This window comes from Colossoma macropomum, unplaced genomic scaffold (genome assembly GCF_904425465.1).
Source record: "Colossoma macropomum unplaced genomic scaffold, Colossoma_macropomum, whole genome shotgun sequence".
NCBI lineage: Eukaryota > Metazoa > Chordata > Actinopteri > Characiformes > Serrasalmidae > Colossoma > Colossoma macropomum.
The window spans coordinates 4,846,635-4,873,428 of NW_023494787.1; the positions used below are offsets into that span (position 1 = coordinate 4,846,635).

The 26,794-nt window shown below is 40.8% G+C and overlaps 1 protein-coding gene across 5 annotated transcripts; it reads right to left on the reverse strand.

The window, feature by feature from the left end:
- si:dkey-81h8.1 (uncharacterized protein LOC100034657 homolog) lies at positions 1-24,985 on the reverse strand. 5 transcript variants are annotated; one of them, XM_036565593.1, is made up of 10 exons: positions 24,365-24,378; positions 22,881-22,995; positions 20,113-20,399; positions 16,702-16,818; positions 15,418-15,474; positions 13,531-13,668; positions 7,748-7,798; positions 4,452-4,565; positions 2,414-2,485; positions 1-638 (listed from the first exon to the last, which is right to left on the reverse strand). In XM_036565593.1, the coding sequence occupies exons 3-10, from the start codon at positions 20,206-20,208 to the stop codon at positions 516-518; spliced, it is 768 nt and encodes a 255-aa protein (XP_036421486.1). In that variant the 5' UTR covers positions 20,209-20,399; positions 22,881-22,995; positions 24,365-24,378; the 3' UTR covers positions 1-515. The 5 variants fall into 5 exon arrangements, with proteins under 5 accessions (XP_036421486.1, XP_036421485.1, XP_036421488.1 ...); XM_036565592.1 differs by lacking the exon at positions 22,881-22,995 and having other exon boundaries at positions 24,365-24,985; XM_036565595.1 differs by lacking the exon at positions 24,365-24,378 and having other exon boundaries at positions 22,881-23,089.
- Between the last annotated feature and the right edge of the window lie 1,809 nt (positions 24,986-26,794).

Here is a 26,794-nt window from a genome sequence, read left to right on the forward strand (position 1 = left end):
ATGACCTTTCGAATAATCAGATAACTGCAGAAATCTGATTATGATCTAATTTTTGAGTGCATGTAAACACACTCAATGTTATATTTAACAGTTTTTACAAAGTGGATCAAGCTAATAAAAAAGCAAGGAAAATTCTTTTTCTATGATATGGCCCCTTTAAGGTGGTCTTAAGGTCACCATGCTTTGACGAAACTGACTCTAATCACAATTTCTCACTTAACCAGACACTGCCTGTTGCTCAAACGTGGCGTGGTAGTTATGAATAAAGTCAACTGTTAGTGATGGTTACTTGGCAGGAGAGGCAGTTTACCTCCATCATCTCTGGCAGATGGTTATGAGCTGAGTTGAGTCCCTTTCACTGTTGTACTTTCTGCAGCAGAGAATGCTCTGCTAGGTGTAGTGATATATACAGCCTGGTTCAGTCCTCCAATGAATTCTCCTGAATTACAACCCCTCACAGTGACCCTTTCTGATTCTCCTCTCTGACTGGAGGAGAGGGATCACATGACCCTGGGTCAGACCTCCGCTATAGAGTCAATGGGCTCCACCTGAGGTTCAGTAGGCGGGGTGGGGACTTCTTCTACTACTGCTGCCGATGCTGATTCAGGCTCCACCTCCGTCACCACCACCTCCACCTGCTGAAGTTAAGTGGATTCTTTAGGCAACTGGTGTAAAGAATAAGGGATACTGATAACACTATTGATTACATTAGTTATTGATGGATCTATTGATTATTTGACGGCTACGCTGAGCTTCTGAAAAGGCCAAACAATAAACATGGACTTGACAAAACCAAAGCATGCAGAGTCTTTTAAAGATGCCAAAGTATTTTCATGGAAAAGACTTGAACTTGGAAGCCTTCAGAAACAAAAACCTGAAAAAACCCACATATTGTTCTTTCTGGACTTGTAATGACATCATTGCTTTCACTCTGTACCGTATATCAATATATAATAAACTGTATATGAGCATCAATATTCTTCTCAGACCCTGCACATGTACAGATTCACATATTCCTTACTCTATTACACCTATATTTACAGTGATCTACAGTGTTTGCACTACATTGTTGCTTTTCTGCAGTGAGAGATGCTCAGAAATCTATCTATTGGGGTTGTCAGGTGACTTTTCAGCAGTGGTGGACAGTAACTAAGTAAATGTAATTCATTACTGTACTTAAGCAGTTTTTTTGTGTATCTGTACTTTACTGAAGTATTTACATTTTGGGCGACTTTTCACTTTCACTCCACTATATTATGTGAAATCTGTCGTTCCTTTTGGTTTATGTGTGTATAAAAACATAGCATGTCAAAATGAAGGAAGCCTGAAGCAAGAACACCAATCAGGGCACAGCGGCACTTTGTTTTGAGCTTGTTTTGACCTGTTGGTCATACCGACCCAGTGCAGCACACGGTTCAACATCAGTGCAGCAGCGTAAAATTTTGGGAGTGTCTAGTCAACATAAATGATGAACTAACCTAACTTTGTGTAAACAGACCACAATATAGAAATATGTACACATATGCAGTTGTGACTGACGTGACTTTTTTCTGAATTTATACAAACACGATTTCATTTTAGAGTAAATTAGTTTAGGCTAAGTTTATGTTTATGAACAGAGACCTACAGATGCAGTTTAGTAAAGGAAACTCATTTGTGAATCTGAGTTTAAAGTTTTTATTAAACTTAAACTTGTAACTAAGTTCAAATAAATCTTAAACTGAAACTTTGCTTGTTTGTAAAGTGATTTCAGAGCCACTCAGTTCTACCTGATGGAAACTGTTCGCCTTCAGTGTTTTGTTCTTATGATAATTTTAATAGACATCAGCGTCACTAATTAATGACATTCTATTAAAAGACTGGTTTACCAAGAGAGACTGGAGTATTTTCACCTAAAATGAGTTAATGAAGCGAATCTTGTTACAAAAATGATAATAGGACATTAGAGCCATAATTAATCTTTCAGTACTCTTACTTTCGATACTTAAGTACATTTGAGGGCAAATCCTTTTGTACTTTTACTCAAGTGGAGGTCTAAAGGGAGGAACTTCTACTTTTACTGGAGTAATATTTTACCTTGGGTCTCTCTACTTTAACTCAAGTACATGGTTTGTGTACTTCGTCCACCACTGACTTTCAGCTCTCTTATCCTGTTGGTCCTGTTGAGTGGATGTAAAAATGTCCAGACGTAACAGGACTAATGCTTAATCTGTTTACTCAGTTGGGTGTTAAACGTGTTTATTCATCAATGAAACACTCTCATTAGGGTAACATTCTTGGTGAAACAAAACTGATTCTGAATGATTCTCACAAGTCTACAGAGTAGCTTCAGGTCCTGGCCTAAGACTCAATCTTGGTTTTAGAGTTTCTAGAGAGATGTTTTCTGTAAAGTACAGCACTGAAGTCTGCAAACCTGAGCTGGAGCGATCTCAGGCGTGGGTGCAGCTGCAGGACGTTCCACACGCTGACCTCCAACTCCAAGCATCTATGGACAGAAAATCAGCCGTTAGCTCATGAAGGACACAAACATGGGCTTTAAAAATAGACAATGCTACAGAAAGCACTCAGTGCAATTCAACTGAAAGTACAAAATTTTCCACTTCATCCAGATGTAGTTAATCAGCCAAGACACGTTTGGTGTCCAAACTCTGCTTCTTTAGTTGTGCAGAATTCCGACTCCCATTCGAGTGCACGCACTTCACACACATTACCTCACGTTACAGACCACACCCACAACTCCTGTTGTTTTACTTACATGCATATAGCCATGTGCAAATGTTTGGGAACCCCTGGTCAAATGACATCTTGATTTTCTAAGTGAAAATAAGTTAATGCACACTCTACATGGAAGGAACCTAAGTGTGGCATTTTTCTGCAAATGTTAGTGCACACTTTCTATTTCTTTGCCGAATTTAACATGTTGGAAAAAAATAAAACATTATACCAAATGTAATGTGTATGTCTGTCTGTCTGCCCTGTGATGGACTGGCGACCTGTCCAGGGTGTATCCTGCTTTCCGCCCAATGACAGCTGGGATAGGCTCCAGCACCCCACCGCGACCCAGAAGGATAAGCGGTTTAGATGATGTATGTATGTATGTATGTATACCAAATGTGCCATAAGATTTCTGCAAATAAACATTTATTCATTCAACATCTTTAACCACTTAACCCAGGCAGGGTCGCGGTAGCAGCTGGGAGAGCAGAGAAGCCCAGATGACCCTGTCCACAGCAACTTCCTCCAGCTCATTCCAGTGGACCCCAAGCCGCTCCCAGGCCATCTGGGAGATGTAATCCCTCCAGCGGGTCCTAAGACGACCTTGGGGTCTCGTCCCAGTAGGCCGTGCCTGGTAACCCCCCACTTTAAGGCATCCAGATCAGACACCTGAACCACCTCAACTGGCTCCTCTCAATGTGGAGGAGTAGCAGCTCTACTCTGAGCTCCTCCCGGATGACCGAGCTCCTCACCCTGTCAGTGGAGTGTATCTCGCCACCCTGCGAAGAGGCTCATTATCGCCGCTTGTATCTGTGATCTCATTCTTTCAGTCGTTACCCACAGCTCATGACCACAGGTGAGGGTGGGGATGTAGACTGACCGGTAAACAGAGAGCTTTGCCTTCTGGCTCAGCTCCCTCTTCACCACTACAGTCCGGTACAGTGACCGCATTACTGCTACTGCCTGTCCCAGCATGCAGCCGATCACACCATCCCTCTGCCCATCACTCGTGACCAAGACCCCGAGATGCTTGAACTCCTCCACCTGGGCAGGTCCTCTGCCCTTACCTGGAGGGGGAATGCCATCCTTTTCTGGGCCAGTAAACAGTAGTTGTGCATTAAAATGTGCAGAAGTGTGTCTCTGTAGAGGATGTGTTCACATATTTACACTTAGAAAATCAACAATACCTGGAATTGGACCAGAGGTGGTCAAACTTTTGCATATGATTGTACATCTTCAGTTAGAAAATTCAAGATTAACAGTTATTTACATAAAAATACAACAGAAATTGTGAATGTAATAACGCGCATGCACCCAAACGAGAGTCGGCCCTGCATTTTTATAGCTCACAGTAAGTCATACTATTTCTTTGACCTCAGTGAAAGATGGATGCAGTTTTAGCAGGTTGAGGGAAGCTTTAGGGATATATTACATTTTACACAAAAAAAAATTTGGGTGACTATTGACACCCATTCTAGTGTCTCTTAGCAATGTTAGCTTCCAGCACTAAACTAAAGAAGCACAATTTGAAGACCTAACATATTTTGGCTGATCTAGGATAAGTGTAAAATAGTATAAAATAGATTTACTAATCTACTAATTACTTACAGTTACAGGATTAACATCATACGAGAATCATTTAGTACATGTGTCTGCATCCAAACTGGCTTTATATTGCTGAAAACTTTAGTTCCACACGTCTGAATAGTTTTGAATTTTCATTAATCGTTGCTGACCTGCAGGCCACCTTTAGCCAGAACTTTGAGTCCAAAGAGAATCGTCACAATGCAGATCACCAGCTCCACCACCAGGAACAGCACCAGCGTGGCCAGCAAGCCGTCAATCAAGAGCTAAACCCGCCGACAGATGGAAAGAGCAGAGGCCTGATCAGGAAAATACACTTAAATAACACTGTTATTCCTCAGTCACAACACAAACATGACGTGAAGTCAAATATCCACAAATTAGATTTAAATACAGTGCTAGCTCATTCACTGACCTATAGTGATGACCAATCACAACCATAAAAGCATTCACATCATGTCAATGACCATTTACGCACCTGTTTGACCGAGGCTTTGCTAAGTATACACATACAAACAGTACAATCAGAGACCTCCCTTCATTTATTTCCAGTTAAAACAGCCATTAAGCACAAGTTACTCGTTTTTCGGGATCAGTAAGAAAGCAGAAAACATATTTAACAGAAAATGACACAGAAACCTCAACAATTAAATACAATATTCTTTTCAGTGTTTACTGTGTCCATTTTTTACCTTTATTCCAGCTTCCATTCTTTTCAGGAGACTCACTTTCAGTTCCTCAAAGAATCTGCAGACACACCTCCAAAGTTCAGTCTTAGAAGCTGGTTGATCATTTTCTGAAGTAATCAAACACATTCAGTGGCGTTGAGGTCTGGACTCTGGGCCGGTCAGTCCATCGTTCAGCTTCTTTGTTTGATGTGTCCGTCTCCTTTTCTCAGTGAGGTTCTTCTTGATCAGCTACACATCCTTTCAGACCCACAGCACTGAGTCGTCTTCTCACAGTGGAAGGATGGACAGAAACACCTGTGGATGTTTTCAGATCTGAAGCAGCTTGATTTTCTCCTCTCTCTCAAAGATGAAAGCTTTAAGTGCTGTTTATCTGATGGGGGCAGTTTTGGTGTCTACCAGGTCTTCCAGGTGGCTGTTAGGAGCCTCATTTTCTCTGTAGCTTTTAATCATTTTTGAACTCCAGTTTGGAAACTCCTGGTTTTTCACCGTTGACTTTCTTCCTCTATTATGCAGGTGGATTATCCCGTGTCTTATCTGTACATCTTCAAGGTGCACATGAGAGAGAAATGTCTGAGGCAGCTGAGGCGAGTTTAGGGAGTTTGTGTGAATGTTAGTGTCTCTTTGGAGACACTGATGTTGGACGAGAGGGCCTGGCTTGCAATCTCAGTTCTAGTTCATCCCAAAGGTGTTCTATGGGGTTGAGGTCAGGGCTCTGTGAGGGCCAGTCAAGTTCTTCCACACCAAACTCACCCAGTCAGGCCTTTATGGAGCTGCTTTGGTCACTGGGGCTCAGTCATGCTGGAACAGGAAAGGTTCTTCCCCAAACTGTTCCCACAAAGTTGGCAGCATAGAATTGTCCAAACTGTCTTGGTGCTGAAGCATTAAGATTCCCCCTCACTGGAACTAAGGGTTCTAGACCAACCCCTGAAAACAACCCCATATCATCATCCCTCCTCCACCAAACTCTACAGCTGGCACAGCGCAGTCAGGCAGGTAACGTTCTCCTGGCATTCGCCAAACCCAGACTCGTCCATCAGACTGACAGATAGAGAAGCTGATTCATCACTCCAGAGAACACGTTTCGACTGCTCCAGAGTCCAGCGGCAGCGCTTTACTCCACTCCATCCGACGCCTGGCTTTGTGCATTTTGATCTGAGGCTTGTGTGCCGCTGCTCGGCCAAGGAAACCCATTTTGCGAAGCTCCTAAGGCGCAGCTCTTTTGCTGATGTTCATTCAACAGAGGATAGGCACTGTGCACTTCAGCGCTCGCCGGCCCCCTCTGTGAGTTTGCGTGGTCTACCGCTTTGTGACTGAGCTGTTGTTGCTCCTAGATGCTTCCATTTCACACTAATAGCACTTACAGTTGACGGGCAGATCTAGCAGGACAGAAATTTCACACACTGACTCGTGGCAGAGGTGGCATCCTATAACAGAGCCACGTTTAAAGTCACTGAGCTCATCAGTACGACCGCCTACTGCGAGTGTTGGTCTATGAAGACTGCAAGGCTATGCGATTAATTTTATCCACCTGTTAGTAATGGGTGTGGCTGAAACACCTGAACTCAATAATTAGGTGGGTTGTCCCAATACTTTTGGTCATATAGTGTGTAAGTGTGTAAGTGTGTGTAAAAACTCCATTCTATATCAAGCACACATAGGTCTTTACCATGTTCAAATTATGTTTCAAAATCCAGATCTTTTTGTTCTTTATTATTATTATTATTATTATTATTATTATTTTCAGCAGTAGTAGTCCAGGGGATGTAGTAGTCCACACCCTCAGCACTACCATTTTCTGTGTCCCTGGTTCAGATGAAAAAAAAAAAATAATAATAATAACTACAATAAAATAAACAACACTTCCCTATCAGTGGGTTATGGGGAAGCCAAAGCTATACGAGTTGTGACCCATGAAATCAGAGATGGAAACATGTCAAATACAACTTTTTTCATTGCTAAACTGAAACTTATGCAACAGCAGCTTTTCGCAGGACATAAAGTCATTCCATAATATATTTTTTACTGCTAAATGTCAGTTTGGGGGAACAAGCTGGGCAGCTAACCTTTTTTTTTTAACCCAGTTTCATTTTATCGCTTGCAACGTGTGCAGAAAGTGGATGGGAGCAGCTTTTGTTGTGAAAACGCAGCTGTAAATGGCTGGTTTAAAACAGTAAGGATGGCAAAAGGTGCACAAATTGGACAAATTAATTATTGATTTAATATATTTAGTTGTTTCTGTGTAATTCTGTGTTAACTATGTGTTCTCTGCTTTCTTTCCTGGCACTGAAAAATAAATAACGTTTACATAAAGGCCGTTTTGACTGGAAATGCAATAAATGAAAAGGTCTCTGACAGTACTGGGGACATTTTGTGCAGTTTTTAAAACACAGGCCCAAAGTGCAAAACCAGAAACACGACAGCAACACAACATCAGTTAAACGCTGAGAGCTTCATCAGCTTGACTCTCTGTTCTAATGTTGTAAAGATAAACAAAGAATTTCAGCAAATACAGCACATAACTTGAGCGAACATATTATTAGAAATATACTAAGATACAGACACTGATGAAGCTAAATAAAACACGGCACACTGAATTTACTGCACACTCAAAATACTGAGGCAGCTGAACCATAAACTGTGCTTCCAGTGTGTGAAACTGAACTTGCACATCCACTTTAACTCAGTACTTTCCTATTTAGGCTGTTAAGCAGCTTTTCATGCATTACAGAGCCTAAAACACAAGAGCAGGTTTTACTTACTTTACAGTTTCTTTCGACCGTGTAAGTGCATTTCTTGAAACAATACTGTTGCTTTGGGAGAGCAGACACAAGAGACAGAGTCGAGTTAAATTTTGCAAAAAAGACCGAAGACATTTGCAAAATTTAACTCTCAACTAAATTCCTGACTGACAAACCAGATCTCTGTACAAACTGTTACAGTTTTTTAGAATTGCTTGTCAAACTAGTCGTTTTCTCTCCAGCATCAAAAAACCTGTACCAAGTGCAAACTGTCAGTACTGTACCTGAGATTATTACTTCAAAATGACAAGTTTACAGTAGAAAACGTGCATAAAAAGGAGGAGGAGGTCAAATAGAGGTGGTCAAATAAAGCAACGAGTAAATAGATTCAAAACGTAAAGCAAAATAAACACGTTTGACAAGGAAAGTGGTTCACAGCTTTAATTCAGGGCGAAACTGTGTTCCTGAACATTCCCAACCCTGTTTGTTGCCTGCGAGAAAGTTTTGGCACTCTGCCTCCTCTGCCTCGTCTCTTGTCCTTCAGAAAAGGCACACCAGAGCAGAGGCCACTCAGGTCCAGACCAGTCCTCTCAGACCCCGTTTACACCCACTTGCTTCATGCGACTGTTTCTGGATTATAACTTGTAAGTTCTCAGCTGTGGGATGTGCTAGAACAACAAGTTCGATCCATCGCTGCTCCGCCTCCCAAATTACAGGATCTGCTGCTGAAATCTTGGTGCCAGATACCACAGGGCACCTTCAGAGGTCTTGGAGAGTCTCTGCATCGGCAGGTCGGAGCTGTTTTCGTGGCACACGGAGGACCGATAGCATATTAGGCAGGTGGTCATAATGTTTCGGCTCATCGCTGTATAATGTAGTCCAAAAAATGTAAACAAACCTAAAACCAGCCTGCTCTATAACATACACTGATCAGGCATAACATTCTGACCACCTCCTTGTTTCTACACTCACTGTCCATTTTATCAGCTCCACTTACTATATAGGTGCACTTTGTAGTTCTACAGTTACAGACTGTAGTCCATCTGTTTCTCTGATACTTTGTTAGCCCCCTTTTACCCTGTTCTTCAGTGGTCAGGACCCCCATGGACCCTCACAGAGCAGGTACTATTTGGATGCTATTTGGATGCTGCAGTAACACTGATGTGGTGGTGGTGTGTTAGTGTGTGTTGTGCTGGTACGAGTGGATCAGACGCAGCAGTGCTGCTGGAGTTTTGAAACACTGTGTCCGCTCACTGTCCACTCTATTAGACACTCCTACCTTGTCAGTCCACCTTGTAGATGTAAAGTCAGAGACGATAGCTCATCTGCTGCTGCACAGTTTGTGTTGGTCATCCTCTAGTCCTTCATCAGTGGTCACAGGACGCTGCCCACAGGACGCTGTTGGCTGGATATTTTTGGTTGGTGGACTATTCTCAGTCCAGCAGTGACACTGAGGTGTTTAAAAACTCCAGCAGCACTGCTGTGTCTGATCCACTCAGACCAGCACAACACACACTAACACACCACCACCACATCAGTGTTACTGCAGCATCCAAATAGCATCCAAATAGTACCTGCTCTGTGAGGGTCCATGGGGGTCCTGACCACTGAAGAACAGGGTAAAAGGGGGCTAACAAAGTATCAGAGAAACAGATGGACTACAGTCTGTAACTGTAGAACTATAAAGTGCACCTATATAGTAAGTGGAGCTGATAAAATGGACAATGAGGTGGTCATAATGTTACACCTGATCGGTGTACATTTCAAAATGCCCAGTCGAGCCCACCAAAGTCTGATAAAGCCCAAAAGCTGCTCTCTTCAAGAGTGATTTACTAGATCTAATGAAGTGATCAGTCATGTAAATATCTTCAGTATAACCTCAGTGTTCAGAGAGCTGCTTGTGTCCTTTTTCACTTGCATGCTTTTGCAAACGGTTTCGTTTTGCACTTTGGTACAGTGCTTTGAAAATGCATCACTGCAATTGTATCAAAAAACTGTAACAGAACATTTGATGCAACCATGAGATCATTTTTTTAATTCTGATGTCAAATGTCACCCCATTCTGATCAAGTTCTTTCTATAAACACTGTAAATCACATCTGAAATCACTATAAATCGAACTGAATGTAAAACATGCACAACAGTCTTGATTTCCACAAAGATGTCTGGATATGTTTCCCCTTAGAGCCCACTGGAACAGAATACCATTCTGACTAGAAGTGTTCAGTTAAAGTGCGATCTGTGTACAATCTCTATATACCACATTGGCAAGGACAATAATTCTGACATGTTTTGCTATATTTATGAAAGAACAGAAACTGTATTGACCCAAAACATGCTTATAACAGAAGCCAGTGGACAGTTCTGTAAATAACTGACTGAATATAGTGCAAATTCAAATCTATGGCTGTACAGTAAGAGTACAGAGAGAGAGAATATCTTGCTAGAGCTGTTCTTGTGGTGAACACCTCCCCAATTTTAGAGCAACCGAGTAAAAAATCAGTTCCGAGGTCGGATTCATGAAAGCTTTCTGAAGAACCAACTTGCAAAGGTTTTTAAGAGAAACACTAAGAAAGTTCATAAGAAATGCAATTCGTGAAAAAAAATATAAGAAGTTCTCAATTTTCTAAAGATAATCTTAATAATTTTCTTATGATTTTCTTGAGAAAATCTTTATTGTTTTCTTATGTCAGCTACGCTGCGGTTTACCACGTACCATAAACAACGCGAGATAAACTATGAACCTGTATTCACTGTAATTTCCGTTATTTAGTTTAATCCACTCAGAGGAGCAAAATGGAGGAAAAACATCAAACCAAGCGTTTTATGAAACAAGATCTAGAGCTGATGGTGGAAGAAACAGCCAACAGGAAAAACATCCTCACTGGAAAATATGATGATTATGGGTGACAGCCGAGGACAGGCAGGACCAGCAGAGGCAGCGTCCGTGATCAATTTAGATGCTCACCTTGTCGACTCTTACAGCCTGAGACAGTGTGAGTCTGTCGTAAGGTTAAGAAAACATTTAAGAACATAACGTTTTCAAGAAAACCACTTGTTCTTAGAATTATTCTTAAGAAAAAGAGTTAAGAAAAGAAAATAAGATCATTCTTAAGACGTTATTTGAAGAGTAACAATTTCTCGTAACTTTTTTCTTAAGAATGAAGAACTTTTAAGAAGAATTTCTTTCTTAAGGCACTTTCACGAATCCGGGCCCGGGTTACTTTTGGTTTTATGGTAACCATAGAGATCAGACGAAGCTTGTGAGAACTCCGCCCACACAACTACACTCGCAATGAATTAGCACGAAATTCTCTCAGGAAAACTCTGAAAGAATGAATAATATGGATTTCCATCTTAATTTACAATTATCTCTGAATGAAAAACTGAAGGAAAGGTGTTTCTACAAAAATAGGTTTCACATAAACATTTACTAATAGAATTAGCTTCTATTAGAAGTGTGTTTCAGGTCATTGGGTTTTCTGTTCTTTACAGAAAACAGGGAAATGTTTAACGGGAAAATTTAACGGTAATCCACCACATGATACAGACGCAGCAGTTAGAGATCAGGATCAAAACATAAGACAGTTTTCTTAATGTTTTAAGTCATGTGGTCGGAAAGTCATCAGGAAATCAAGACAATGTGGACAATTCAGCAGTCATATGCAAAATAAGGGATTATAAGAAGCCAGATGTTCACCGATCTGTGATTAGGTATTAGTTTGATTATCAGGCTGAACTCATGCAGACACTCCATGAGAAGGTCATTAAACCAGGATTACTGGAGAGTAGAAAAGCTGTGATGTGCTTATCTGTCTGTGGTCTAATGCTGCATTTACACTGGTGTCAGGTCCCATTCACTTTCTATGGGAAGCGCTGTGGAAGTGACAATGACCTCTGCCCCTCAAAGTCCAGTTTTAACCTATTCAACATCTGGAAAAACATTCATATTTATACAGCAGCACTGGGAATAGCTCCGGGGCCAGGGGAGAGGGTGAGCACTCCCCTGAAATGAGACCATGGATGATGAGAGGGATGAGAAGCACTTAGTGAGAGTCAGGCTGCCAGACTTCAGTCGTGGCAAAACCAGAGAGGCTAAGGCTGACAATTATGTATGTGTATATATTTTAATTTTAGTAAATGCAGTTGTTCAGTGCCCGGGCCAATTCCAATGCTTTTTGGTTACACTGTCTGTGTTTATATGCAAAGATTTTTGCCAATCTGATTGAATACATGCAATCAGATCCAAAATTACGCTCATGCATAGAGAACCGCTTAGTGTAGACGTTACCATGACAACCAGCATCATGTGAGTCCAGTCAGAGTGAGATGAGCAGCAGTCAGCAGCGCTTGTGTTTTTAATCACTTTAAAATGATGTCAGACTCAGGAAAACGTCCTTCACATGTCCTTATTAAAGAAGGCCGAGAGGAAGACGTCGTGTTCTGAGACACATAAGTTGGACGTCCGTCCCACCGCCGTCTTTTAAAGATCAGAGCATAAACTTCGTCTCCTCTGCAGACCAGTTTCTTCTCCGCCATGTTGAACGGTATAAACTTTCACTATGACGTGACGAACATGATCAGAACGGACTTAAACTTTCCGATAGGGAATGTAATCAGATACAGGCGTTTACACGGATATTATTCTTCTATTTAACGGATTATTTACAGGATTACCCACCTCGATCATTCGGACAGAAACTGTATTCCGAATGGCCTCAACTGGACTAGTCTAGTACGACTGAGGTGTTTATATGGACAATACATATACATGCTATATACATACGTATATATATATACATGCTATATACATATATATATATATATATATATATATATATATATATATATATATATATACATACACACATACATATATATATATGTATGGATGTTGTCAGAAAAAAACCTTATATCTCCATTTTTTGTATATAGTATGACCTTTTTCTCTTTACCACATCAATACACAGCTCCATTCTGTATTTTCTGGCATTTTTCAAGTTTTAAAACAGTTTAACTAATTTGACATCCTATTTCACATGATATTTTCAGTTGAGATGCAGCCACCTTGCAATTGAAAGCCCTGTCCCACGAGGGGCAACATGATCACCCCAGCACAAAGCTTAGAACGTGACCTAGACACCTAAAAACCGGACAACGGTGCCACATGGCTCAAAACCGGGCTTTCTGGCAACCCTAAGCAGGAGATGGAGCTTTAGTGCAGTGGGGCTGCCAGGTACACCAAGCAATTCCACAAAAATATGCTGATAACAAACACTGTTAGTGTATTTCAGGTGAGTAAATCACCTGTTTATCCCAGTGTGTCAACTCAAGCTCTCAGTAACAAAACAAAGCTCTGCAAAACCCTGTGATAATTCATCTCTGTTCATTTTGGTTGGGCTCAGGCTTCAATATCATGCTCTTGCAGATCTCTAATACACACTACGTTGATTTTATGCTTAAGCATTTAATTCATAAACGTTAACTTAGCAAGAATTTTTCAAGATTTTGCAAGAAACGCCCTCGTAACACCCCCACGCAGCCCACTGAAGAGGGGGAGATTCACGGCCTGGACCAATGTAAATGCAGCATAATACTAAGCATCACCATCAGTGAGTTGCAGAACAGACTTTGCTTTTACTCGTACAGTAACGAAGAGCATTCCACTCCAAAAGCTTGTTAGCTGCCTTTTAATTAGTGTACTTTTGTCATTGGCTGGTCATGCAGACTGAAATGCTCTCCTGCCCCTTTCATGCAGCCACTGAGCAGTGAAAAGAGCAGCGTGTGTGTTCTGTATGTTTTACCACAGCGTATATCTCCAGTCTGCGGCAGTGTTCGCAGTGGTAGGAGTCCTGGCGGTAGGGCAGGTGTCGGGACAGGAGGCCCAGCATCGCCGTGGCGAATGCAGCGCTCACCAGGTGGACCACCAGCGTGGTTTTAACCTTTACACAGAGAAAAAAGCAGTGAATGCACCAGCATGAAGACATGGAGACTAAATTAACAAAGCTTTAGGTTTAACCCCATAAAATCTCAGGCTAATTACCTACCAAGGTTTATTGTTCAGTAACTACATGGACTTCAATGCAAACTGGCTATAGAACACTTTGGACTTTCTGGTGGGTAATCACACCCAGGGCAGAGCAGTATGATGGTGTTATTGTTATCATGATGAACTACCTCACTATATGCTGTTGTGATGTATGTGATGGGGACTGCGTTCATTTAGAGATTTCACTTATCATAGAAAAACTGTAAACAACAACCAGTTGTGTCATAATGTCAAATTACAGCTGCACAGTAACAAGGACCTGATTGGATGTCCCTCCATTATCAATCAACCAATCGCCCTTTATTTAAACTCAGAATACATTGATTGAGACCCTCATTTATCATGTAGCCGAGCAATACAGAAATCAGGGATTGAGAAGCTGGATAGTAAAAATAAATCAAATGTTATAACAAAAAGATAAAAATCATAATAGTAAATAATAAGAAGGTACCAATAAATCGTCAAATCAATAAACCCTTAAAATTACAATATAGTAACTTAACAAGTAACAGATCAGATAAATTAATGAAATTCATCAAATAAAAGAAATAGAAGATGTAAGACAATAAATTGACTGAAATAAACAAAAAGAATAAAATAAATAAAAAGAATACTAATGAAAAAAATGAAAGGAATAAAAAGAATGATAAAAAGTAAAGAAGTAAAAAGTAAAAAAGTAAAAAAGTTAAAAGTGCAATTCTCTTGTTCCATATCATGCTGAATGTTTTCTTTGGAACTGCTTTGCTGGTTTGTCATGTCCATTCCAATTATCTGCAAACAAAATATTACAGACAGTCGTATCCAAAAGTTTGAACACCTGTGGTCAAATGACATGTTACTGAAGTGAAAATAAGTGAACACATCCCCTACAGAAAACTAACTTAAATATAGCATTTCCTTGCTAATTTTAGTGCACAATTTCTATTTATTTTCTTAATAAAAAGTAAAACACGAAATGTGTGTGCCATAACTTTTGCACAGGCCACATTTTATGTTCTTTTTCTCCAACTTATTAAATTCAGCAATTGTGCATTAAAATGTGCAGTAGTGTGTCTCTTTAGAGGAGGTGTAACTTATTTCCACTCAGAAAATCAACAAAAACATGGAATTTGACCAGGGGCGCAGAAACTTCTGCACAGGATTGTATATTCGTGTTTTGCATGCTAAAAATCTCTTCAAGTATCCCAAAATTAAATATGTGCTCCACTGAAAGTTGTTTTGAGATTAACACTAGGCTTAATCCAAGTAGAGATGAGCAATACGATGATGTCTGAAGGGTTTCGTTCCAAAATGCATTATAGAAAAGGAATTTTCTTTTGTTTGATATAAGTTGTTGGGAGTCGGCGTCAAACACACACAAAGAAATATAAAAGCTATATTATCATTAATACCATCTTTATTAGAGAAATAATTTTTTTATAAATGGATGTACAGCGTTTTGGGATGAAACACATCATATATCCTTGTTGTGATGAATTACATCATAATATGTCACCGACTGTTTTTCTGAGTGTACTGTGGGTGTCGTCAGCACCTAATAAACACTGAAGACCTGCATATTTCATTAAAGAGAGAGCATAATTAGTCCTGTTAAACTGGATTTAGTACTGCAGTCAAACCAGCTGAACTTTTTGTGACTCACCCAAAATAAAGAGGGAAACCTTCCAGCATGGATCAGGATGGAGCCGGACGCCAACAGCTGCAGAAACAGATCAGAGGGGGTCATCTCAGCACTGCATGGGTTACTGCATTGTTATTGTCTGTTTCTAAACAGCATTCAGTGATGTGAACTGCCCAGCACAGCGGTTCCCAAACTTTTACAACATGAAAATATTTAACATTTAACTGACCCAATCATTTAAAATGCAAAATGAATATAACACAATAAATGTAGCCTATCAAATATTTGCATGACTGTACAATAAAACAACATAATAAACGCCAAAAAGGTTCCTTTAAGGTACATATACAACGGGTTTTCCATCATTTCCATTATGCAATGAATTCTTTGAGTGTTCATGGTTCAATATAGAACCATTATCTTTACTGCAGAACCCTTGAAGAACCATTTTTTAAAGAGTGTAACCATTTATCCATGATGGACGAATTCCAATCAATCTAACGGTTTCCACTGACTTGCACTCAAAATATAAACTTAACTAGCAAGTTATGAAAGTTACTTCAGCCATGCATTTTGCCAAACCAACCAATGAGCTCAACCTAATTCTGTTTATTTTTGCATATAATTATCTCTACAGCAATTTGTCATATTTAAAATGATGTGTGGTTAAATGTCTATTTGTTGTGCTCATATTTACAATTAAAAAAGGGAGCACTTTATTTGGACAGTCCACTTTAGATGCTTTAAAGATACTTAATTTACCTTCAAGTTACATTCAGCTAAATATCTACTAAACTGACCATCATTTTCTTTAACTCTAAACCTGCTCTAATCCTAACCCTCACCCTGGTCCTAGCCCTAACCCTGGTCCGAATCCTAACCCCAACCCCACCACTGTTTAGAGTTTCAACAGATAGTTTGTTAACAGTTTGAATATCTGTAGATAATCTATAGGGGACTATAGTGGACTATCCAAATAAAGTGAGACCAAAAATGCAAATAACCCCCTGGCAGTACCACAACAGCCCACTAGGTGGGGCGCAGCTCACAGAAACCCCCGGCCTAACAGTTTTACACTGTTCTAGCAGTTTGTAGACCTGTTTGTATTAAGCGCCATGCTGCTAATGACCTGAACAGCTGGTGAAAGACCTGTGCATTTAAGGGTCAGTGTCTGATTAATATCGTGTCTGCGTGGGTTTCCTCCCCACCGCGACCCAGAAGGATAAGCGGTTTAGAGGATGTGTGTGTGTGTGTGTGTGTCTGATTAATATATAGTGAAGACTGGCTAACAGATAAAGAGATCACCTGCACTACGATCACTACCACCACGATGACGTCAGGAGTGAAGTGGACCTCGTAGTAGATCTGGAGGATGGAGACACTCAGGCACAGACACAGAACTGCGATGATTATCTGGATTGACTGAAAGACAGAAAAGAAAACACAAATTCTTTTTATTGCTGCTCTTCAGAATGTAAAAAAGTCCTTTATTCTCTCAGAGAGAGATATTTACACTAGTAAAAGGGCCCAGGGCATTCACTTTAATCCGCCTAGTCAGCCCACAGCAGTGTAGCTCCGCCCACTCTCACTGAAGTTACAAGGAGTGTTTCAGCCCAGATTGCTTTTTTTTGAATGAGGCACAATACAGGACAGCCAATCAAATCAGAGCTCATTTACATATATCAGTCCTAAAGGCAGAGTAACAAAGACATCCTGTTTAATTCTAAGGCATAAAGAGAGAAATAAAATTGGCCACGTAAAAATGAATTACGACAGTTTTTGATACGTATAACCACACAAATATCAAAAGAAATCCAAGAAAAATGTAGGATATGGGCACTTTAAAGTAGAGCTATAGAACAGAAGAGACCCCCCCCTCCTGTTCATTTCTGGGTAATAATAATAATAATAATAATAATAATAATAGTAATAATAGTAATAATAATAATAATAATAATAATAATAATGATAACAATAAGTAGTATGTGTATCCATCTCTGACATCAAAATTATCAAAGGAAATGATTAATTTCCTTTAAACTTGACGCTCTAAGCAGCAATTCAGTGCTTCATGAAATCTCAAATTTCACCACAATTCCATTTAAATTTTTTTAATTATATCTAAAATTTGCTGAAAATACAGAAGTGACTTGAGGAACTATTAACACAGTAGTTGAAGTTTACATAATAAAAACCAATAAAACTACTAAACTTCTTTCCCCTTTTTTAACATAAAAATATGTACAGACTTAAAGTACCCCTAAAGTGATACTTTAAAACATAAAAATAAAAAAAAAATCTATGTTGAATAATACATACACCAGTATTTTTATGTATTATTGTTATGTCCAAGAAACTATTATAAAAGAAACTAAACCCCACCCTCCCCCCACTACCCTGCACGCTGTCTCTGTTACAGACAGATAAGAGCAGAAACTAAAATAAGCTCCACTGTAACTTTAATAATCAGAAACATTCTGTCTTTGTCACTCCATCCCCAGTCTCTTGACTTCACTCGATCAGATTTGAGTTTTTATCCTCTAAACTTGCCTCAGTGGGCCGGAACTGCTGGTAGTTTCAGCCTGGCCGCTTCCTATTTCCTCCATTATATCAAAAACATGACTGCGAAACAGCAGAGGGTGCCCGTGAACGAGTCCTCAATGAATGGGGGTGAATGGAGCTAAACGGCTAAAAAGGAAAAGTTAAAATAGTTTCTAATCACTGAACCAGAACTTTCCTTTAACTTTAGAAAGTAGAAGGATGTGTTTCACTAAAAAAGCAAAGAAAACTCACCTGTATGTTTCCTTTTTCTACAGCAAACGTCATGAATTTACATGAGGCGCCGTTATAAACTCGAGTTAAAAGCTCTCAAAAATGTAACAGCGGTGTTAAAATGTTTGATGCTGTTCTGTGTTTAGAAAATGAATGTAGTCTTTTATATTAAAAATGTTTAAGCGTTTATGTACTACGTTTTTTTTTGGACTCGCTCTGGAGCGCCCCCTAGCGTTTGAGAAACCTGAAAGACATTACAGAGTGGTCATTCTCCTCTCTACAAGTTCTCTGGTTTGGCCTTCTCGCTAGGCTAACGTGGCACTAACAAGGACATTACCTGAAGCAGCTAAACTGACAGCTGCACACATAAAAACACAGCTCAGATTTGAGTGTTTGTTCTCTAAACTTGTGTCAGTGAAACTTTAGTGAGCTGAATAAACCTGGGCTGTGCTGAAACTAGCTACTGCAGGAGAACGCTACCTGCCACTAGAACAGCTGGACGCTATGTTTGAAGTAGAATATAAATTTGACACAATCGTAATTTAATAATAATTCAACGCGTCATAAAAGCAACATCATACTGCACAGTCCAACTGTTTCAACTCAGTTAGCTACATCAGCGCAGGCACATTCTGCAGCTGTAAGCAAGTCTCCTGTCATGTTGTTGTACTCCTCATTAGCATATTTTAGTATAACGGACCATGATGCGGTCAAGCTTTTCGTGATGTACAAAGTTGGGCTGCTACTTAGCAAATCACTTTTTTTTGGATGTACTGAGAAAGTCTGTGTTTTAAATGGAAAAAGTGAACTCTGCCTAACATACTTAATACATAAATTAGTCTACATAATACTAAGGCCCAGTCCCATTTCTTATTTTCACTCCTACCCCTTGTTTTCGAGTGTCTCCTTGCCCCTTGGAACTGAGTTACATGGTAGTGGTTGAAATCTTCCCTCTGAAATGGGACCCTCAAATAAAAAGAGCATCACTTCATTAACAGCTACCAGCGCTGCTCTGTAGGCGACCCTGCCAGTCTGCAGTGACAGCAGAGGAGGGTAAAGTTCAGCTCCTCACTGCTGGGCTTTAGTTACATTTAGGGAATCATATGCCTTCAAAGGGGGGGGCAATTATTTATTATCACCCACCCCTAATTCTTCAGTGATATGAAGCTGAAGTCAGATATTCACCAGATTCTCGTTCGAATTTTCCCGTTCCACCTTAAATGGAGCAGCAGTTACATTCTGGCACTTCAGGCATCAGAACTGCTGGACTATTTAAGGTGGAATGGGAAATTTAGCTAGTTAGCTAACAAAACATTAGCATGCTATTAGCGATTTTTTAATGTTTGTTATGAGGAAAAAGACCAAAACACATTCAAACGACATTAAACTAAGAAAATATGATGGTTATCGTAATTTTTTTTTAACAGAGAAAAATCTCACTTTTGTGGGCTTCTTTGGTCTCTTGTTCAGCCATCTTGCTGTTTTTTTCTTTTTTTTTCATATCACTCTGTTTGGAGTCTCTGAAAAACCTCCATTTGGAGGGTCATGTAGCTCTAACACTTCAACCTCCCCCTCTATCTCAACAAGAATCGGGACACCCTACCCCTAAGCTTGAACGCGCAAAACAGAGGGCTAAGGGCTAAGTGGTAGGGGCGAGGGGTGAAATGGGATTGGACCTAAAAAGCCATCTAAGAGGAGTTAACCATTTTAAAACACATTCTTGAGTGCAGGTGCCTTTAATTGAACATTAAAACTTTACAAATTCATGCTTTTTACATTGTTAATTATTCTTACTAACTTATGTTTATTACAGGAAATGACTGGCCATTATGCATTATAAGACAACGTAGTTGGCGTGAAGTCTCCTCAGATGCTGCCAGTCTTAATATTAATGTTATCCATGTTGTATCTGGTGTTAATGTGTTGCTGAGTGCTGTGACTCACCCCCAGGGCCTTCGGCTCCATCTTCTGGAAGGTTTTCACCTGCTGGGCAGTCAGGTTTCCTGCAGGGGGCGTCGGACCTTGACTCTCGATCCCCATTCTTCTGACTGGTATCAAACAGCGGGACTATGCAAAATGGATGGTGGTCTGAGATAATGGATGTGGTGTGGAGTGCAGCAAGTATGGTGAGGAGGAGAAGGATGAGGATAAGGGAGGGACAGAGAGATGGAGAGAGGTGGAGGGAAGGAAAAATGAAGGGAAGAACTCTGGATGAAGGAAAATGAGCGGCACTGGGCAAGAGGAACGTGAAGGGGGAAAGACATAAAAGCATAAGAACAACATTAAAACACTATTATTCTTCCTTTAAGGGGAAAAATGTATAGGTCATAATAACGAAAGTGCACCGCACTGCGACTGTTCTACACCAGCTGGCCAATTTAGGCCCAATCCCATTTTACCCCTCGCCCCTACCACTCAGCCCTTACCCCTCTGTTTTGCGCGTTCACGTCTAGGGGTAGGGTGTCCCGATTTTTGTTGAGATAGAGGGGGAGAGTGAAGTGTTAGGGCTACATGACCCTCCAAACGGAGGTTTTTCAGAGACTCCAAACAGAGTGATATGAGAAAAAAAGAAAAACCCGCCAAGATGGCTGAACAAGAGACCAAAGAAACCCACCAATGTGAGAATTTTCTCCATTAAAAATGATAATCATTATATTATCTTAGTTTAATGTTGTTTCAGTGTATTATGGTTGTTTTCTTCATAACAAACATTAAAAAATCGCTAATAGTACTCTAATGTCTCAGTAGCTAGCTAGCTAACTTTCCTGTTCCACCTTAAATAGTCCAGCAGTTCTGATGCCTGAAGCGCCAGAATGTAACTGCTGCACCATTTAAGGTGGAACGGGAAAATTCGAATGGGAAGCTGGAGAATATCTGACTTCAGCTTCATATCACTGAAGAATTAGGGGTGGGTGATAATAAATAATTGCCCCCCCCTTTGAAGGCGTATGACTCCCTAAATGTAACTAAAGCCCAGCAGTGAGGAGCTGAACTTTACCCTCCTCTGCTGTCACTGCAGACTGGCAGGGTCGCCTACAGAGCAGCGCTGGTAGCTGTTAATGAAGTGATGCTCTTTTTATTTGAGGGTCCCATTTCAGAGGGAAGATTTCAACCACTACCATGTAACTCAGTTCCAGGGAGCAAAGAGACACTCGAAAACAAGGGGTAGGAGTGAAAATAAGAAATGGGACTGGGCCTTAGGCTGCATTAAAGGGAAACGATGCATAGAGTTCTGGGGAGAATGAATGGTTGTGTCAGACGCCACCCATCACGTATTTAATTTCAAATCAAACCATTAAGTATAAGTTATTTTAGAGATTTTAGCCGAGGTTAGATGTTAGATAACCCGACTGCATGAGGAAGGAGAAAGTTAAAGAATAATGAGTGAAAAAACAGGAGTTTCCAAAACTGAAGTAAAAACTGATTAAAAGCTACAGAGAAAATGTGGCTCCTAACAACCACCTGGAAGACCTGGTAGACACCAGAACTGCCCCCATCAGATAAACAGCACTTAAAGCTTTCATCTTTGAGAGAGAGGAGAAAATCAAGCTGCTTCAGATCTGAAAACATCCACAGGTGTTTCTGTCCATCCTTCCACTGTGAGAAGACGACTCAGCGCTGTGGGTCTGAAAGGATGTGTAGCTGATCAAGAAGAGCCTCACTGAGAAAAGGAGACGGACACATCAAACAAAGAAGCTGAACAATGGACTGACCGCCCCAGAGTCCAGACCTCAGCATCACTGAATGTGTTTGATTACTTCAGAAAATGATCAACCAGCTTCTAAGACTGAACTTTGGAGGTGTGTCTGCAGATTCTTCCTGAGTGCACACTGTTCATTCAGTCTACAGCAGTTTAGCTCCGCCCACTCACACTGACGTTATAAGGAGTGTTTCAACTCAAACTGCTTTTTGAATGAGGCACAACGCAGGGCAACCAATCAGAACAGAGCTCATTTATGTATCAGTTAGTATAGTTTACTACAGGATACTGCACAAATATTACTAACTTCAGTCTTAAAAGGAGGGTTCTTTAAGGGTTCTTTAATAAGGACATTAGTTCTATATAGAACCGTGAACACTCAAGGTACCCATTTGCATGCTTAACGGGTTCTTTTCACGGTGAAATGGCTGTTTAGTAAAGGCAGTGGTTCTATATAGAGCCATGAACACTCAAAGAACCATGTGCATGCTTAAATGGTTCTTTGCATGGTGAAACGGTTCTTCAGACTGATGCAGAATGTGTTGTATATGATTCTACAAAGGGTTCTTCTGTTGTTACAAGCTTGACAATAGCAGAACCCTTTTTGGTGCTATATAGAACCATATCCAACACATTCTCAATCAATCTGAAGAACCATTTCTCCATGCAAAGAACCATTTAAGCATGCACATGGTTCGAGTGTTTATGGTTCTCTATACAAGCAGTCTGTACCAAAGAACCCTTGAAGAACCATCTTTTTTAGGGGTGTATATAAGGCAGCAGTGCAGGAACGTTATACGAAGGTGAGAATATTATAGACCACTATAGAATTATTACGCAGCACTATAGAGTCTAATAGTACTGCAATGGTTACAGAGGGCGATGCTATTAACCTGCTACCTGTGCGCGCGTGACCTTAATAAGAGACACCAGGCATGCACTGCAGTTACATCAGCCCAGACACAGGATCAGCACGTGCAACTGACTTCAAAGTTAGTGCCCCCACGCTTACCTCTCTGCTCACACTGCAGCTTCACTGGCTCTGAACAAGAGATGCACGCGGTCAGAGAGACAACTGAGAAAAGCAGGGCTGTTTTACAGCCCCACGTCCTCCAGCGATGCCCTACCTGGGGGGTGGTGTTGGGGAGGGGAAGAAGAGGTTACAGCCAGCAGGGTGGGGGCTATACCGCATTGAGGCGGTGCCTGGATGAAAAAATAAAACACACTGCAGTACGAGGCTGAACTTGACTCCTTATTCGCCAGCTTATTGTTCGAATTCTCCCGTTCCACCTTAAATGGTGCAGCAGTTACACTCTGAAACCAGCTTCTTGTTTGAATTCTCCCGTCCCACCTTAAATGGTGCAGCAGCTACATTCTGAGACCAGCTGATTGTTCGAATTCTCCCGTCCCACCTTAAATGGTGCAGCAGCTACACTCTGAGACCAGCTTCTTGTTCGAATTTTTACTTTCCACCTTAAAAGATGCAGCGCCTCAGGCGTCACAATGTAATGGCTGCACCGTTTAAGGTGGAACGGAAGAATTCGAACAAGAAGCTGGTCTCAAAGTTTAACTGCGGCACTATTTAAGGTGGAACGGAAAAATTCGACCAAAAAGCTTGTCTCAGAGTGTCACTGCGGCACTATTTAAGGTGGAACGGAAAAATTCGACCAAGAAGCTTGTCTCAGAGTGTAACTGCTACACCATTTAAGGTGGAACGGAAAAGTTCAGAACAAGACGCTTGTCTCGGAGTGTAACTGCTACACCATTTAAGGTGGAACGGAAAAATTCGACCAAGAAGCTTGTCTCAGTGTAACTGGGGCACCATTTAAGGTGGAACGGGAAAATTCCCGACTTCAGCTACGTCACTGCGGTGCTCTGGCAGCTTCTATGACTCAGGCATTTTCTGCAAGTGCTGAGCAAAGCAGCTGCAGAGAAGACCATTAAATACAAGCTTTAACTGTGAGAGCGACTGAATACTTAGAGTATTTTAAAGTGTAAAGGCAGAGAAATAAAATGTCTGCAGGACTATTTATGCAATGTAAACACAAACACTGAAAATAGATCAGTGCTTCTCCTGCTGCACTGCACACTGAAGCGCTTTTCCGCTCTGGGACAGTTTTTAAAACCCAATCAGGGGCTTCAGGATGAGCTGAAGAGCTGAATCGAGCAAGAAAACCACCAAAATATGCGCTGCATGGGGTTTAATACTGGGAAACACCAGCTCAGACGACTGTGCATCGCTCGCTTTGCCACTGAAGCTACGTGTTCTCGATAAAATCCAGATTCTAAGTTCAAAACAGCAGCCAAAGCCAAACCCCACCAAAACCAGCACCAGCATTCTTCGTGCAGGATGCGCTAGAACGCGTCTGCGCATGCGCACGCTGGTCTGCTCTGCATTGGAATGATCTGCCTAATAACTGCAGCTAAAATCAGCTCAGCTGAGTTTTTTGTTTGCTTTTTTTAAGCTTTTAGGATTAAAATAAATGAGCAGCCTACCTGCAGACTGTCTGGGAAACCCAGAAGCGGTGATGGAGATGCAGAGATGAGGGTGGAGTCCAAAGCAAAACCTGTCCCAGGATGCTCTTAACCCCTTATGGCCCAGAGACCACAACAGTAGCCCAGGGTTAAGGCTACTATACAGAAAAAACTACAAAGATGACCAAATTAGTCACAGAATAAGTGAGACACCAGTAAATGTTAAATGTATGGGCCTATAATGGATGTATGTGAGGTTTTAGTGAGAGATGAAACATGTAACTAATTTTTTACCTCCAAATGTAAATTTTTGATTGGAATTAAAGGCATGAAACATGATGAGTAAGACAAATTTCATATGTTGGTTGGACAGGCAGTGGTACAAAGTGGCCTGACACCAAATTTCAGATATTTTGGTAAAAGTGGAAAAAATGATGACAGTAATAAAATATGTAATGTACTAATATAGGTCTCTGGGCACTCAAAGGGTTAATTCAGCAACAAGACTGCAGCATTTCTGCAGTCAGATCAAGCAGCTGCAACTGCACTGCTAAGTACATACATGAGAACACACAAAAAAGGAGTTGAAGCTATAAAAAAAAGGATAAATATAAATAAATATGCACCGATCAGGCATAACATTATGACCACCTCCTTGTTTCTACACTCATTGTCCCTTTTATCAGCTCCACTTACTATATAGGTGCACTTTGTAGTTCTACAGTTACAGACTGTAGTCCATCTGTTTCTCTGATACTTTGTTAGCCCCCTTTTACCCTGTTCTTCAGTGGTCAGGACCCCCATGGACCCTCACAGAGCAGGTACTGTTTGGGTGGTGGATCATTCTCAGCACTGCAGTAACACTGACGTGGTGGTGGTGTGTTAGTGTGTGTTGTGCTGGTACGAGTGGATCAGACACAGCAGTGCTGCTGGAGTTTTTAAACACTGTGTCCACTCACTGTCCACTCTATTAGACACTCCTATCTTGTCAGTTCACCTTGTAGATGTAAAGTCAGAGACGATAGCTCATCTGCTGCTGCACAGTTTGTGTTGGTCATCCTCTAGTCCTTCATCAGTGGTCACAGGACACTGCCCACAGGATGCTGTTGGCTGGATATTTTTGGTTGGTGGACTATTCTCAGTCCAGCTGTGACACTGAGGTGTTTAAAAACTCCAGCAGCACTGCTGTGTCTGATCCACTCAGACCAGCACAACACACACTAACAGACCACCACCACCTCAGTGTTACTGCAGTACCTGCTCTGTGAGGGTCCACGGGGGTCCTGACCACTGAAGAACAGGGTAAAAGGGGGCTAACAAAGTATGCAGAGAAACAGATGGACTACAGTCTGTAACTGTAGAACTACAAAGTTCACCTATATAGTAAGTGGAGCTGATCAAATGGACAATGAGCGCAGAAACAAGGAGGTGGTCTTAATGTTATGCCTGATGGGTGTATGTGCATATATCCAAAAGAGGCAAAGCAGTTTTCTTTGCCAGAGCTTTACCTGTGCTGCCACCTAGTGGTGATGAAAATAAGTTTTAGAAGCATTTTGCTTTTCAAAAAAATCACATTTTTTATTTTCAAAACAGTCTGTTGTATAAAAATAAAACAATAATCTCTTATAACATTGGTGTACAGCGAGCTGGATTTGCTAAGAAAAAAACAAAAAACAAAAAAAAAAAAACAAACACAGGTTCAACGCTCCACTAACCACTTAGTAACATCAAAGTGACTTTAAATCATCAAAGTGATATTAAATAACAGGACTTGCCAAGTATGTTTGTGCTTCTGGGCTGGAACAAAACACGTCCAGCTTTGTACCTTTATAAAATTTGGCAACATCACAGTTCACAAGTGATTGTCACAAATCAGCAATCTGTCCAGCTGGTGCTGCTGTATGATTTAGTGGCCTTGCCTGTGGTCTCTTAACCATGACCAGGCAGCGCCCGTGAGGTGCACAGTACAACAACTCTATTTTTGCTATGCACATACATTAAATAAAGTGATTTAAACCCCCTCAACAGTCCTGCACACCCCATTAACCATTCAGCGTGTGACAGGCAAACCCTTTCATTCAGCTTCAATTCTATCATGGTGATTGGTTTTAATAACTATCATATCCATAGCATAACAAGGTGCCGATTAAATTGAGCGTACAAATCCACCATCAATGTGTGTTCCGTGTTTTTCACCTAAAATACAGAGAAAAACGTAAGACAGGAGTACGTCGAAAGGGTAACCCAGCTTGAAATGAAAGAACAGCTAACACAGAGTGACAATACTGTACATTGGTAATCCCGGAAATTTGCAGTCACTTATTAAATAGATTAAAAGCACTGGACCTGCAGAACTGCCCCCAAAATGTTTAAAGTTGTCGATAAAGTGGAATTAAACCAAATTTTCCGCATTTCCAGATATATGGATAAGTCGTTCAGAGCGGTTTGGTG